The sequence below is a fragment of the Lytechinus variegatus genome, chromosome 17 (genome assembly GCF_018143015.1).
Source record: "Lytechinus variegatus isolate NC3 chromosome 17, Lvar_3.0, whole genome shotgun sequence".
NCBI lineage: Eukaryota > Metazoa > Echinodermata > Echinoidea > Temnopleuroida > Toxopneustidae > Lytechinus > Lytechinus variegatus.
Genome location: NC_054756.1, coordinates 19,413,637 through 19,429,858, shown reverse-complemented (window position 1 = coordinate 19,429,858; position 16,222 = coordinate 19,413,637). Strand labels below are relative to the sequence as shown.

The following is a 16,222-nucleotide window of genomic DNA, read 5'->3' as shown; positions in this document are numbered from 1 at the left end:
GACGATGAAATAATAAGTATGCTACAATGTATATTCTACCCCTAATTTTGCCTCCTCCCGTAATATCATTAGTAATAACTACTACTAACTACTACTACTACCACTACTACTACTACTACTACTACTACTACTACTACTACTACTACTACTACTACTACTACTACTACTACTACTACTACTACTACTACTACTACTACTACTACTACTAGCAGTACTACTAGTAGTAATACTAATACTCCTACCACCACCTCTGACGACGACTACTACTACTACTACTATAACTACCCTTTCTTCTTCTTCTACTGATAATTATCATTATTACTTCGACTCTCGTGACAAACACTATTCTTCTTCTTCATCGTCGTAGTTATCTTCATCTTCTTGATCTTATCCTCTTTTTTTCAGCAATATCTGATTTCATCTCATTATGCAATGGCCAGGGTTACTGTCAGCAATTCAACCAACAAGAATATTTATCATTAGTATCATCATCATCATCATAGACGTTTACATCGTCATAGCGATTATTAAAATGTCATTGTTATAATCATAATCGCGCGCGTCATCTTCATAATAATCTTCATATTTATTGACATCATGGCATTTTTCATCACCGTTTATCATCATCATCAGTATTAAAGTCAAGATGGCATCTGCATCGCAGAACACTATTATCATGATTATTGTCCATGATTTATATGGTTACCTTTCTGCCTTAGCACCTTTGGAACGTCCAGAACAAAATATGTAGAAGCATGAGCCGAATACCACCAGTAAGAACAGCACCCCAATACCAACGAGAACTAAAAACAAAACGACAACAGATTTTTCGGGCTCTTTAAAAGTTCAAAACCGAGTTGCAGGGACGATGCCTGGGTATTTTGATTGAGGGGGGGGGGGGGCGCAAGACGACATTTTTTCAATTATAGGGGTAAATATAGAAAGGCACGGCTAGTTACTCCGTTGTTATGCTCTGTCACTTCTCTTACTTTTTCTTCCTGTTATTTTTTTACATCTTCACTTGTTCACAGCTTGTGAAAAATGTGGTGCATACGAACAAATAGGTCCATGATAAGAAAAATAGAGAGAAGGTGAATGCATGATAACATGCTATATAATGTTGTCGAATTTTGTAGACAATCATGCTAACTTTTACAATATTATTTTTTTGACAAATATTTAAAAAATGGCAGTGGCTGCAAACAAAAACGACGTGTGTAAAAATAGCTTGAAGAAAACAAGTGTGAATCTTACAAAATAATTTGATGTTTTTTACAAGAATCAAATAATCCACCTTATTTCAAAATCATGACATATTTACTATTCTTCTTCTTATTTAAATAGAATGGGTCTACTTACGAATAATGAAATGGGTTAAAGTTAGTCCATCGAACGGGACGAACACAACTGCAGGGGAAAAAATATAAAATCATTAGAAATAATAAAACCCATTAATGAGGTATAGTATAAATAAGTACATCTAATGAACAGATAACTTTTCAATAACTCAATTAACATCCTTTCTCACATCCTACACATTCCTATCTCCATTTACATCTGTTCAGAATATATTGCTCTAACTTTGCAACGATTGAATGCTGGGGATTGGGGAATGATGGGGTTTAGGGCTAAAAAAAGAAAAAAAAAACAAAGTTAGTGGTATGGTTTGGTTTGAGTATTATGGGAAGTCAAAAATTGATGAATATTCATTTAGTTGTACGTTTGTAATGATAATTGTATTATTTTACAATACCATAATTACGAAAAAAAAATATTTATCACTTCTAGATGGTTAAATAAGAATTGAAATCCCATGTGATGAGAAATTTAACCTTTGTGTGTATGTGTGTATCAAATTCGGCTATTAATATTTAATCAACCTTATATCAGCATTTAAATACAATGGGGGAGCAGTTCACAGGTCTCGGTATGAAGCCCCTCCCCTTCCCCCTCGTCTACTTGGTATAAATATTACAACTACATTGTGGGCATTTATAATAAATACATGTACAATAATTGACTACACCCGGTATATTGTGAACAGCTTCAAATTGATGCCCTGGGGTTTCTCTATTAAGACATTATTTTTTTTAATACAAATAATGACATTCTATTATGAAGGTCAAGCAAATTTACCACTCTTCGCTAATTAGTATTTTAAACGACCAATTATTACTCTCACTTCAGGTTTCGTAGTAATGTGCTCACTATAAGCGTTTGTTTGTGTTTTATCAAACTAAAGTGGTCTGTTCTAAATAACGACTTATAGTTATTACATGCTCTGTAATGAATGCACCTAATTTTCCTCGTAAATTGAAAGAGGATTAATGAAAGAAATCGATCAACATTATTGGCAATGGAATTTACTCTCGACGTCAAGTTCTCTTTCATTATCAAATCTAACTACGTGTAGGTTTGTCTTGTTTCCTATTCCTTTTTGGGGAACTGGTTTTTATCGATTGTTTTCGAACTCCCTCTACCCCCCCCCTTCCCCATGTTAATACTTCTTATCATATGAATATCAATTTTAAAAGCTTATTGCATCCTTATTCCTCTATAGCCTTCACTATAAAAAAATATTGGGTAACATTTTAACCTGCACGAGGGTAACTACGTGTCCAACCAATTTGGGGCAGTAGTTTACCCGCTGTGGGAAACATATTGTCCAGTAAGGTTGAAAAAAGAAAAGTAGCAATTACTTGAGAATCTTTTATCACACTGGATAAATAAAAATGCCCGAAAGAAATTATCAATGTTCGGTGGACACATAATAACCCTCACGGAGCATTTTTACCCAATATTTTTTTAGAGTATAAAGGATTACCTCGTAATCATATTTTTTTTTTTTGGGGGGGGGGGTTGGGGGGTTAAGACAAAGGAAAAATCTTCTATACTCTAGGCATTAATAAATTAATGAAATCAATTTTACACTAAGCATGATACAAGCTTTCGAATGCCTTGCTCAAATAAAATATATTCCTAGCACAAAGATTTGTTACTGTAAAGGAAATGAAAAGGAGAGAACGTTTTTTGTATGTTACAGTAATTTAAAGCAGCTTAATTATTAGTACAAACTAGCTTTTCAAAATCTTTCTGCAGAAAGAAAGAAAGAAAGAAAGAAAGAAAAAAAAAGAAAGAAAGAGCGAGATGAAGAAGGAGATTTTTTAAGGAAGAATTCCTTCAGGTTTTACCTCTAAACTTTGCGATTGAAATTAGATGAATAGAACAGCATTCACAATTGAAAGACGTTTTCACAGAAAAACTAAGCAAGGCGCAAAATATTTAACTCCTTTTATGTACACTCCTTCTTGCTGTCAAATCAGTTCTTGGATCAATTATTGTAAAGATTACTTAAAGGTGAATGTCGAAACATTTCCACACGTGTTCTGTATGGTATCCTTTATAAAAATATGTCTCACTGTATGCATTACATGCTACCTTTGTGTGTGTGTGTGTGTGTGTGAGGGTGTGACTTTATGTGTGTGAGGGAGGGGAATGAGAGAGATAAAGAGACAGGAAAATGGTGTGGGAGAGAGAGGGGAGAGATACTGTGCCTATCTCTTTGTGTGTAAGACAGGGAAATAAAGAGAGAAGTGACATCCATGGGATTTTATACATATTATAATAACAATAAAAATCGACAGTCACCTATTCGATTCTTAGAATTAATCCAGGATCCCCATCCCATAATAAAAAAAGTTCGAAAGAGGGGGACATAAAAGGTCCAGATTGGGGATCTCACTCACTGTTGCACTGTACAGGATTTGTGAACGTTCCGTCGGCTTTGCATACCGCTGTGTCGAATGGCGCTTCGTATCCTGCATTGCAAGTTATCGTGATCTCGTCGCCGAGGAACGCCGTATTTCCAGGCGGGGAAATGGCACCGTTTGGCAAAGTGGGGTAAATACATTCTCGATCTGTGAGAGAACGACAGCAGGTAATTCCGTTTTGGTGTAAACTGGTAACGCGTTTTTGTTATTGTGTTAGTGTTAAATAAGATCCCTTGTGATATAATGTTTGCACTTTTACTGGTCTACCAATTGTGATGATAGTATTTCAAACACCAGGTGCGAATATGTTAGGAATAATTGACGTGTGATAACGTAATAACAACGTCGATATGAACATAATTATTGTTGTGGTGTTAAGCAGGAATAAGGGTGTTGATGTAACTCATAAAATAAAGTCGTAGCAGCTGAATTTGTCAAATCCATTCATTTCGAATAAGGTCTTTGTATAAAACTTTCTTGAGTTCATGACAAAACGAAGATTCATAGTGCAATGAAGTGCTGTTAGATAGGGTAAGGTAGTTATGGAAGTGCTATAGAATACTATTGTGATGAAAAAAGTACTGGAATTAGTTAAAAGAATTTCCCTTTTGGGGACTATAACGTAAACTTGTATGCCTACTTAACGAACTGAAGTCATGTCAGTATAATATCATATCAAGGAAATTGGGCAATGCCAATTAAATCTAACATGCCAGGTAGATTTCAGCTTTATAAAATAATATCGTTATGTCTGACGAGAACCTAGATCATGGATAGAAGATGACCAGCGAGCTCACCCTCAATCGTCACCCTCCAGGAATACACTCTGTTTGAAACAAGAACCCCTGATGAGTTAGCCACCTCTAAGGTCGTGCCATCCTGCAATCCTGGATAATTCCCAAGGCTGGAGAAAGGGTATATGGTATGTTCCGTTGCCTGAGCAGCACTTTCCGAGTAAACCATTGGTGATAGGTCCTCTGAGGAAAAGCCTAGGAGATCCCCTTGGGCAAAACCGAGGGTACGAGGTAGCAAGGCAGACACAAATGCTGCACTTCTTTCGGGGGTCACCAGCGTCATGTCAACCAGTTGGAGCGCATTCCCGGATGCGCGTCTCCATACGCTGACTGTAATATCGTTGACCGTTGCTGCGTAGAAGGAGATGCGTGCGATGGCGCCATGGCAAGGTAAGGGTCGTCCAGTGTTGAGAACAAGGATTTCGGCGACATCTCTGCTCAACCACGATGTCTCGATGTCACCAAAATAATCCGGACAGGAGTCGTTTGAAACTAAGAGCAATATTCAAGGAATACATAATTTGGAGAGCGGTTCAGACAAGATACATCACGTCAAGATAGGCCTACAAAGAAGCATTCCTCTTGGTAGTAAAGGATGGTAGGGGATATGAGTGAATGAGTAAACAAATACTCGATGATCTGAAAATGGAATTTGTATGATGAAACGAGGTTGCCTCACTCTTGATCTGTCATAAATTCACGTGTATTTCTTAATTATATCTTTTTTTTGCTTGTGAGATTTTCATGCAAAGATTTTTCGGAAGAATTTCTTTGAAAAGTGACATTAAAAATTTGACCATGCAAAGAGCGACAACAAGGTCGATAATGTTAACTTGTTTTTTCTTGTCAAAAAAGGTGAACTAGAAATGTGTGAAATCCAGAACTCATCCTTGTAAAACCTGACGCTTCTGTTGGTTGTACAATTAGCAGAGAATGTGGGAGGGAACATTGAGTGATGGGTTTCGAATCGATGTCAAGGATATTGTACATCGGATGCTTCTACGACGGTGCCGTCAGTTGTGACAGTAATTTGCTCTGCGAATACACCTTAACGATATCTAGGACAAAATGTCTTAAAAAATTCCTGCCTGGTAACTAGGCTTACTAGTTATTCTACACAGATATTCAACATAAATGGGTGCACTGTGTTCTTGGCTAAACGTGCTAGGCATTTAGCTTTGATGACAATGTTAGGTACCGCTGGTTTCATGGGGAAACAAGGACTTACTTGCGCCTAAAATTGAAATGCATCATGTGACCAACCCCATATAACGTCTTGTCATTTTTAATACAAAAGTGATTCACCCTGGAAATATTCGTAAAGACTAGACATGCTTGATATTCTAAAGGACTGATGAAACCGCAGAGTTGACGCATGCGCAGACGGTTCAAATGATGATTTCTTCGCCGCAGAAGCATCCGTCGTGCAATTCGAGAGCTCCCCTTTTCTGGTCTGAATGCCGGATGTCGGAGGCAAACCTTTCTCGGGATTCTAGTTTGTCCAATTGAAAATACAAAATGAAATCAATTCAAAGACACCCAGTTCTTTGAAAGAAATGTTTTCATAATTCCTCATTTTAATTTTCGAGTTACTTGTTAACGTCTGAAAATATGTTATCTATGCGTGTTAATGTTAGATTAATAAAGAATGTCATGAGTTAGTTGTTCATTGAAAAGAAGAAGCATTCTACAAAGAAACGTTTTTGTTAGTTTACCAAGGTATACAAACTTAAATGCATCCACGCCAAACCATACATTCCTGTATTTTCATATTTTAAACTAAAAACTGTAGGCTTACTTAAAATTAGCCAAAAGAATGTTTTTAATACTAGCAGAATAGAAGAAATGCACATTCTAAATTCAAAATGGGGGGGGGGGTAGTTAACAAGAATTAATGCATGATAACTAAAGTTTAGCGGAAGACACATTAACACTTAGATTAACATTGATCTTTCGTGAAATCAAGCAGGTATTAAGTGCTGGAAGATTAGTAACACTGCAAAATCGAGAAAATCCGATGTCTACAGATATTTGACGTTTTAATGATTCTTTGAATAAGCATAGTGTTAACATCATTTAAATTACATTTTATTTTGGGATCTAACAACGTGATATACCTAAGGTAGGTTAGTTGGAATAGCTGGCAATCTGAAATACTATCAACTGTAAAAACAAATTACGTTTCTTGAATCTACTGGAAGCCTAGCAACATTTAGCATATTGGACATAGACAAAAAAAGACATATTTTAAAACAGCTATCACTGTTTTGTATATTGATGACTTAGAATAACACAGAGCATGAAATAAGATGAAAAGATTATTGCCATAGCCAGTGATAGCACAAAAAGGACTAGCAGCCCTTTCACACGTTAAAAATCGTAATTTGAATTTGATGCTTCCAGTGCAAAATGAGGCTAATGACAATTTTTTTAGCACGTGTGAAACCAAACTAGAATCACGAATGCTAATCACAATCACGAATTCAAATTCACTTCCGTAGGTAATACAATTGTAATGCACTCCTTGTATCGATGCAGTGCTCCGATTGACAAGTCACCAAGGACACATACCGCCTTTGCTCGGGAATTCGAATTCAAATCAGTTTTCGAGTGCGCGTGTGAAAAGACCATATGATTCTAGAGACGAATTGCAATCATCAATACAATGCTTATTCAAGATTCACGTGTGAAGAAGCCCTAAGACCGGGCAAACGCATCATGCGTCGGCAAATGCAATGGAATTGCGTTCATTTTACGGGGAACACGGACGATTGCAAAGGACGCAAACGTTTGGAAATTTCACCGATTTCTTGTTACAGCCGCTTTGGGGTTTAGCGGTAAAGGAATTCCCGGATGTTTCCCGTATCCAAATGCATAATTGTACGGTTTATGTTCGTTATAAAGTATTTAAGACCTACATGATGTTCGAAAAGTCTTCGTGAAATTTCCAAATGAAATTGCCGAAAGTCTTGCAAAAGTTCATCCGCAGTGCATACGACATTCGCTCATACGTCGTGAGAACTTCGCCTAAATTACGCGAAGTACAAGCCGATTACCGCGAGAGATTCGGAAGAATCTTATTCGAGGTTGCACTTTGACGGCGCCATGTTTTGACATTTGCGTCCTTGCAGATCGTCCCTGTGCTCCTCTGAACCTCGCACTTCGTGTTCAACCGCCAATCCTTATCAAGGTGTCTATCAATAAAAATCAACAATTAGGCCAATAGCATTTACTTTAAAAAAAGTATGTAATGCAAACAAGACATGACTTTACCTGGGGCTGTCGTTTCCTCCAGGGTGGTAGGCTGTTGCACTGTTGTCATTGGTGTTGATGGTGGTTGTTGAGATGGTGTATCGGGTATCGGGGTGGTAAAGTCAGTGGTAGCCGTGTCTTGGCTTGGTGTTGCAGCATCGGTTGTTGTCGGCGGTTGTGTGGTTGGTGTGTCTTGAGTGGTCGATGGTACCTCGGTGGTAGGCGTCTTTGAAATGTAGACTGCATAGATAATGAAAAACATAGAGCAAGTATCAATCACAAATGATTTATTTTTGTCTTAGTATTGAACAGAAAAAGGAGTGGGATACGAAAAATTGATGCACATGGACCATTGTGTGTACATGTATGAGGCGCTTTATTTGATTCATCCGAGTCTATCTCCTCTTCTACAAATACTGCTACTATCCTACTACTACTACTACTACTATTACTATTACTACTACTACTACTTGTACTACAACAACAACAACTACTATACTACTACTACTCAGAGGCGTCGATCCGGGGGGGGGGGGCGATCGCCCCACCAATGAAAATATTGGGGGCAAACATATCGTTTTGCCCCCCGCCAATAATTCCGCATGTGCAAAAATAAAATATGATTGTAATGTTACACAGAAATCAGCAAGCGAGATTGAGATACACAACTCATTCTTTATTTAAAATCATGCTCAAAATGTCCGCTTTTCAGATTGGAATATAAAAATTTTCAGCTCGCGCTTTGCGCTCGCATAATTGATGTAGCAAAAATCCTTACTTTTCATAATTGAATAGGTGAATAGAATGTCCCGTTTTAGGTTTTAAGCCCCAAAAGAACTCCCGCTTCGATTTGCAATAATATTTTTGTTGGATCTTATTTTATTTATCTTGTTCTTTATTAAAAACCTCCATTAAACTCATTTTTTTCAGATCGAAATATCAAAATTTTCAGCTCGCGCTTCGCACTTGCATGTATTGTTTGTTTTTATTTACCCAACTTAATCATTGGTACCAAAAATGCTAAGAATATCAAACTTTCAGGTCTCAGCTCGCTCTCGGCACTCGCATTATCTGTGTAGTGAGATATGTATTCTCCTCATGAGTTACTACAAACAGTCGTAAACAGACACCTTTTTCCTGTTATCAGGTCAGTATATTACAAAATTTCAGCTCGTGGTTCGCGCTCGCATTAATTTGTTTGTCAGATATGTGTCTATATCTCATGAGTCATATATATATATATATATATATATATATATATATATATATATATATATATATTGGCGAAGAAGCTAAAAAAGCATTGAAGCGGGAGACGTAGCCTGGATTTCTTCAACTTTTATTAATACAAGCTTTCGGCCATTTAGTTCGGCCTTCTTCAGGTATCTCCAAGTTTTACTGTAAGTGCTTGACCAGGTTGGTGATGTGTATATGTATATATATATATATATATAGGTGTGTGTGTGTGTGTGTGAGTTTGTTTGTTTGTTTTGCCTTTGGAAAGTTGATTCATGATTTTTTTCACCCCCCCCCCCGATCTGAAAAATGGATCGACGTCCCTGCTACTACTAGTACTACCACTACTACTTTTACTGTTACTACTAAAATTACTAATGATAGTACTATTCCTACTATTTCTACTACTACTATTACTATTACTACTACTACTACTACTACTACTACTACTACTACTACTACTACTACTACTACTACTACTACTACTATAATTACTAATGATAGTACTCTTCCTACTATTTCTACTATTACTATTACTATTACTACTACTACTACTACTATGTACTACTACTACTACTTTTGCTGTTATTACTACTATTGATAGCACTATTCCTACTATTTCTACTACTACTCTGTAAAAAATGATGTGATAATTTAGCACTTACAGTGCTTGTATAGGGACTGCACTATTAGTGCTGATTTTCTAGTTCAAATTTAAACTAGAAAATTAACACTCGTAGTGCATTCACTATATAAGCACTGTAAGTGCTAAATTAGCACTTTTAGAGTGTACTACTACTACTTCTACTACTACTACTACTACTACTACTACTACTACTACTACTACTACTACTACTACTACTACTACTACTAATACTACTACTACTACTACTACTACTACTACTACTACTACCACTACTATTACTACTACTACAACTACTATTGCTTCTACAACTATAATGACTGCCACGTCTATACTACTCCTGGCTTCTACTACCACTACTATATTTGGAGCGTTGTGGCCCAGTAGATTAGTCTTCTGACTTTGAAGGGTTGTGAGTTCGAATCCCAGCCATGGCGTGATTTCCTTCAGCAAGAAATTAATCCACACTGTGCTGGACTCAACCGGGCCATGTGAAGTGAATGGCATGATTAATTCCTTGAATGCACTGAGAGCTGAAAGGCATCTTAAGCTACAACCGGGGTAATAATAATAATAAACAATGCGCCTCGGAGTAGAATATTTCCAGATAGATGGCGCTATGTGAATGCCTATTATCATTATTATTGTTATCATCATACTTATTATTATTAGTAGTAGTATAATTATTATTATCATTATATTACTTTACTTCTATACTACTACTACTACTACTTCTACGTACTACTACTACAACTTTTTTTTTCTTTCACAGAAAGATTTTATTCAGAAATCAAACACGAAAGCAATTCAATTTACAAAAGAATCATGAAGCGAACATGTTTGCAACAACTGTACATGCGTACTATTATCTAATGATATGACAAAATTATGATGTTTTTGACTGAGAACCCTTTCAATTTCACAATAGCGTTTCAATACGCTCTTAAAAGAGCTAAAACACAACCGATTACCCTTACAACGTGTCGAAAAAATGAAATATTTAGCATAAAGAATATAACGGTTTACAGTAGAGTATTGAGCGTCAGGGCAACCAAACAAAAATAAATTCTTATTCAAATACACGTTATTGTTCAAATAAGAGGTCTGGAAGTTTTGAATAAATTGTTGAGTTACAGGGCAGTCCCAAAACAGATGTGAAATACTTTCAACAGAGGAAGAACAAAATGTACATAAATTAGATTCAGACAAGCCAATATCGTAAAGATGTTTGTTCACCCCCATTATCCGATTGAAAAGTTTATATTGAAAGTAGCGGAGTTTTGTAGAAAGACAGCATTTAAAGGGAATCATATACAATCTGTTCCAATTATTAACCGGTTCATTTAAAATGGATGCCCATTTTGATTGCAAAGTGGGGGACTAAGATTTTATCAACAGAAATTCTATGGATAAACTTGCATACCTTAAAAACATTATTTAAATTATACAACAAATCTTCTTGAGTTGTTTTACTCTCAACAAGATGTTGACTAAAATGTTTCCATTCATTGGGTATTGCAGAAATCAATGAATGATATTCAAGAAAATTACAATTAATTTTGTATTTTTGTAAAAAAGTTGTATGTGAGAGAAAATTGTTTTGTTCATCCATTAAATGTTTAATACTGATGATCCCATTTTTAAGCCAAAGTTGTTTTTATATAACTTTCCCATCTACTTTGATCAATGAGTTATTCCATAACACTTGATTCTTTTTATTCAAATCAGATAAATTAGGAGATAATGTTAAACGACTCCAAGGAATTAAAATTTCTCGAATGAATTGATTTTTTATTTGTAATATTTTGGGATAATCGTATTTTAAATTACATGTCCAAAACAACTACAACAACTACTACTATTACTACTTATGCGACTTCTACTTCTGCCATTTCGGCTAGTACATGTACCACTTTGACTGCCTCTATTTGCTTTTGACCAAGTGTACTTACCATCATAATTAAGAATGAAACCATTTCCCTGAGAAGCACTTTCAAACCAAATCGTAAATGATGAAACCGGGTCGGTTATCCACGTTCGCCATGTGGTGAAGGTTTCATTCATCCCTCCTGCGGAGATTGTGATGACGTCACCAGCACCTATGTCGAAGGCGGAAAATTCGATTTGAACCTGTTGAGTAGAATTAAGCGTGACTGTCCATTCCTGGCGGTCATTAGAAACGTATACACCTGGGTAGTTGTATGACGTCAGTGAACCGCTGTTCCCAGTCAAAGCGAACCCCTCCGAACCAAGCCGAGCTAAAACATGAATAACAATCGTTAACATCGTTGATTGTTTGTCATTAAGTTTGGGTAGACCATTCAAAGAAAGGTGGACGGATAAGAAAATCAAGAAGATGTTTAATTGATTAATTAATAATATCCATAGTTTAAAAAATTAAAATTCGGAATATCATTGTAGCTATACAGCGTTCTCACTCTGCAATATAAATGTGGTATGGATGTAAGAAATATAGAGATGGTAGGGTGAATGTGGTGAAAACGAATATGGAAACCTAATAAAATATGAAAAAAAAACCGGAGAAACAATAGTCGAGAATGAAATTAGCGAGTGTGTGTGACTATGTATCTTTCTGAGAGAAAAAAAAATGCGATTGCTTCATTAGGTTACTTTCCAGTCCACTTCTGCACCACGTACTTCTGTTTAATAAAGGGAAAATGGGGACGGGGAGGGATGTCAAATTAGGTGACAATACAACGGGAATTGAGGGATCAATTATTGTTATTATTGAAATTGTCTTTATGTCATGTTAGATGTAACGTAATGTAGTACATCATATTCCACAAAATCATAAGTTCATGATAAAAACAAACAGATTGTTCCATTATACGAGTATAGATTAATTTTTATGAAATAAAATTGGATATTGTCTCTTGAATGTTTTCGGATGTGCAGCACCCAACAAATCAGGGACTAGCATGTTAGGGCATCAGAAAAAAAATCGCACTTCTCTTATTTTTGTGGATTTTCATTACTTGTTATTATTTTTTTCTTTAAAAGTTGGTTTGACTTATTTCAAACTAAGGAAAGTGGAAATGTAACAAAGCTACTATAGGTTCTCACTTGAATAGACAACGCGGTAGTTCCCTGTTCCACCACACAGTTGGAATGGATCGTTCACACACACTTCAGTGCAAAGAGAGTCATCAACAAGAGAACCGAAATCTGACAAATTATTTCCACAACGATTTTTGTCTCCACCCTCCTGCGAAGAGCCAGCATATGCATTTTGGAATATTCTGCACAAGCCAATTAGGTCTTCAAGAGTTTGAGAATTGTCTGCTATACCACTCGCTGAGCCACTCTCAAAGCATCCCTCGTAGTAAGGAACTGAAATGGAAAGAAGGTTATTCGTAGAAAACAACATTTAGGGTGGCATTCATACAATTTCTAGACATGAATTTGGTAAGGGAACATGTTTATGTATTTCCATCGGTTCTGTTTGGTGGGGCCAATTTTGTCAGATTAGATGAGAATTAATCAGTGACACTGTAAGTGGAACCTTTCTTGTATCCTTGTAAACAATTGCCTAATGGGAACAGGAGGCTACTTCATTGGATCCCATTCGACCCAATTATTTTCACAAAACACTGTACATGCTGTAACTGATCAAATAAGAACAAGGCCTATGCATATGACTCGCCATCTAACACTTATACTACGAAGGTCATGACTACTACCTTTGCCCTCACGAGTATTGATGGCGGAAGATTGGGTCTTTTTTATTGTATCATGATTTCCAAACATGCTGACCAAGTTCCCAAGTGGTCAACACGGTCCGATGACCGATATATCTCCTGTCTACTGGAAGTAGTCCCACTAATTTCATCCTTTCTTTATTTTTTTCATTGATATATCAGCACACGAGTCTGAAGGACAAATGGTTAAAGGTGTCATAACTAGTCAGCATGTTAAATCAATATTCTTACGTGCGCAGAACACTGCAGCGGGTCTGTTTGATTGACATGTTCCATCCGACCACCTGACATCGGAGCAATCTGCGAGGTTGTTCTCATTACCGACGCAGCTAGCATTGAAGAGGATGATATCGAGCGATGTGTCGACTGACGTGAAACTGAATTCACCCACCGGATCAACCCTAAGAGCACCACCTCGAAACCCTTCAAAAAGAAAAGTCGATTATTTTAAATAACATTTAGGCTCGTACTGTTTTCAACGAGGGAATGTGATACCTGGCGCGACGTAATAGATTAGAAATTGAAGCATCCACAAAACAAAAGTATAGAACATAAATGAAATAGACACAATGTAAGAGACAATATGTTTGAAAATAAAGTAAGAGAATGAGGTTTTTGCAGCAAGTTTCATGTTGAGAAACTAACTTTTCTATGCAATAATGTGGATGTCGGTCAAATCATGTTAAATCTCATGCTATTTTTTTTTTTTTGAAAAGTCTGGTATGGAAGCTTAAAAGTGCCACCGAGATGTTGAGATAATTATCTCGGGAAGTCGACATCTTGATAGCAAAAGATAAGATGACGAGATCCCGAATCTCATCATGTCAACATCTTTAAGAAGAGATGATGAGATGACAAGATCCCGGATCTCATCATGTCAACATCTTTTAGAAGAGATGATGAGATGACAAGATCCCGGATCTCATCATGTCAACATCTTTTAGAAGAGATGATGAGATGACAAGATCCCGGATATCATCATGTTGACATCTTTTAGAAGAGATGATGAGATGACAAGATTCCGGATCTCGTCATGTCGACATCTTTTAGAAGAAATGGTCAGATGACAAGATCTTCGATCCATGATCATGTCATCTAATCATCTCTTCTACAAGATGTCAACATGATGAGATCCGGGATCTTGTCATCTCATCATCTCTTCTAAAAGATGTTGACATGATGAGATCCGGGATCTTGTCATCTCATCATCTCTTCTAAAAGATGTTGACATGATGAGATCCGGGATCTTGTCATCTCATCATCTCTTCTAAAAGATGTTGACATGATGAGATCCGGGATCTTGTCATCTCATCATCTTTTCCAAAAGATGTTGACATGATGAGATCTGGGATCTTGTCATCTCATCATCTCTTCTACAAGATGTCAACATGATGAGATCTGGGATCTCGTCATCTTATCTTTTGCTATCAAGATGTCGACTTCCCGAGATAATTATCTCAACATCTCGGTGGCACTTTTAAGCTTCCATAGTCTGGCGTTGGTGTATTGTTTGTTTGAATTCATATGGACCAGAAAGTATTTAACTGACAATATGTTTGAAAATACCTTTTCATCATAAACTGTTTTAAAATGAATTTGAAGCCTCGAAGTGCTGCGTTCTAAATCAGTTCAGTACTCTACAATTAAGTATAGTACTCTACAATTAAGTAAACATGGTAAATGCATGGGGGCTATTAAGGTTATCCTCGAACTCAGAGCGCATTAAACTCCATGTAAAGTAAAATAAACCATATTTATTGTCTCACCTGCGAAGCAGAGCGAGACTATAGGCGCCGCTTTTCCGACGGCGGCGGCGGCGGCGGCGGCGTCAACATCAAATCTTAACCTGAGGTTAAGTTTTTGAAATGACATCATAACTTAGAAAGTATATGAACCTAGTTCATGAAACTTGGCCATAAGGTTAATCAAGTATTACTGAACATCCTATTAAAGTTTCATGTCACATGACCAAGGTCAAAGGTCATTTAGGGTCAATGAACTTAGACCATGTTGGAGGAATCAACATCGAAATCTTAACCTGAGGTTAAGTTTTTGAAATGTCATCATAACTTAGAAAATATATGGACCTAGTTCATGAAACTTACACATAAGGTTAATCAAGTATCACTGAACATCCTGCATGAGTTTCACGTCACATGACCAAGGTCAAAGGTCATTTAGGGTCAATGAACTTTGGCCGAATTGGGGATATCTGTTGAATTCCCATCATAACTTTAAAAGTTTATGGATCTGATTCATGAAACTTGGACATAATAGTAATCAAGCATCACTGAATATTTTGTGCAAGTTTCAGGTCTCATGATTAAGGTCAAATGTCATTTAGGGTCAATGAACTTTGGCCGAATCGGGGGTATCTGTTGAATTACCATCATAACTTTGAAAGTTTATTAGTCTAGTTCACTAAACTTGGACATATGAGTAATCAAATATCACTGAACATCCTGTGCGCGTTTCAGGTCACATGACCAAGGTCAAAGGTCAATGAACTTTGGCCGAATTGGGTGTATCTGTTGAATTACCATCAAAACTTTGAAAGTTTATGGATCTGATTCATGAAACTTGTACATAAGAGTAATCAAGTATCACTGAACATCCTGTGCGAGTTTCAGGTCACATGATCAAGGTCAAAGGTCATGTAAGGTCAATGAACTTTGGCCATGTTGAGGTTTTTGTTGAATAACCATCATATCTCTGTAAGTTTATTGGTCTCGTTCATAAAAAGTGGACATAAGAGTAACCATGTATCACTGAACATCTTGTGCGAGTTAGAGTAGTATTCAAAGTCAG

At 36.6% G+C, this 16,222-nt stretch overlaps 1 protein-coding gene across 1 annotated transcript in view; it reads right to left on the bottom strand.

Annotated features, from left to right (window-relative positions):
* The window catches only part of LOC121431297, a 41,030-nt gene that overhangs the window by 9,917 nt on the left and 14,891 nt on the right, over window positions 1-16,222 (bottom strand). The window contains exons 3-10 of the mRNA XM_041628807.1: window positions 13,646-13,837; window positions 12,780-13,046; window positions 11,648-11,953; window positions 7,838-8,056; window positions 4,568-5,056; window positions 3,747-3,917; window positions 1,360-1,407; window positions 707-803 (exon numbers count right to left, since the gene is read on the bottom strand). Of these exons, the coding sequence (XP_041484741.1) occupies window positions 707-803; window positions 1,360-1,407; window positions 3,747-3,917; window positions 4,568-5,056; window positions 7,838-8,056; window positions 11,648-11,953; window positions 12,780-13,046; window positions 13,646-13,837 (1,789 nt within the window). The remainder of the gene's footprint in view (window positions 1-706; window positions 804-1,359; window positions 1,408-3,746; window positions 3,918-4,567; window positions 5,057-7,837; window positions 8,057-11,647; window positions 11,954-12,779; window positions 13,047-13,645; window positions 13,838-16,222) is intronic.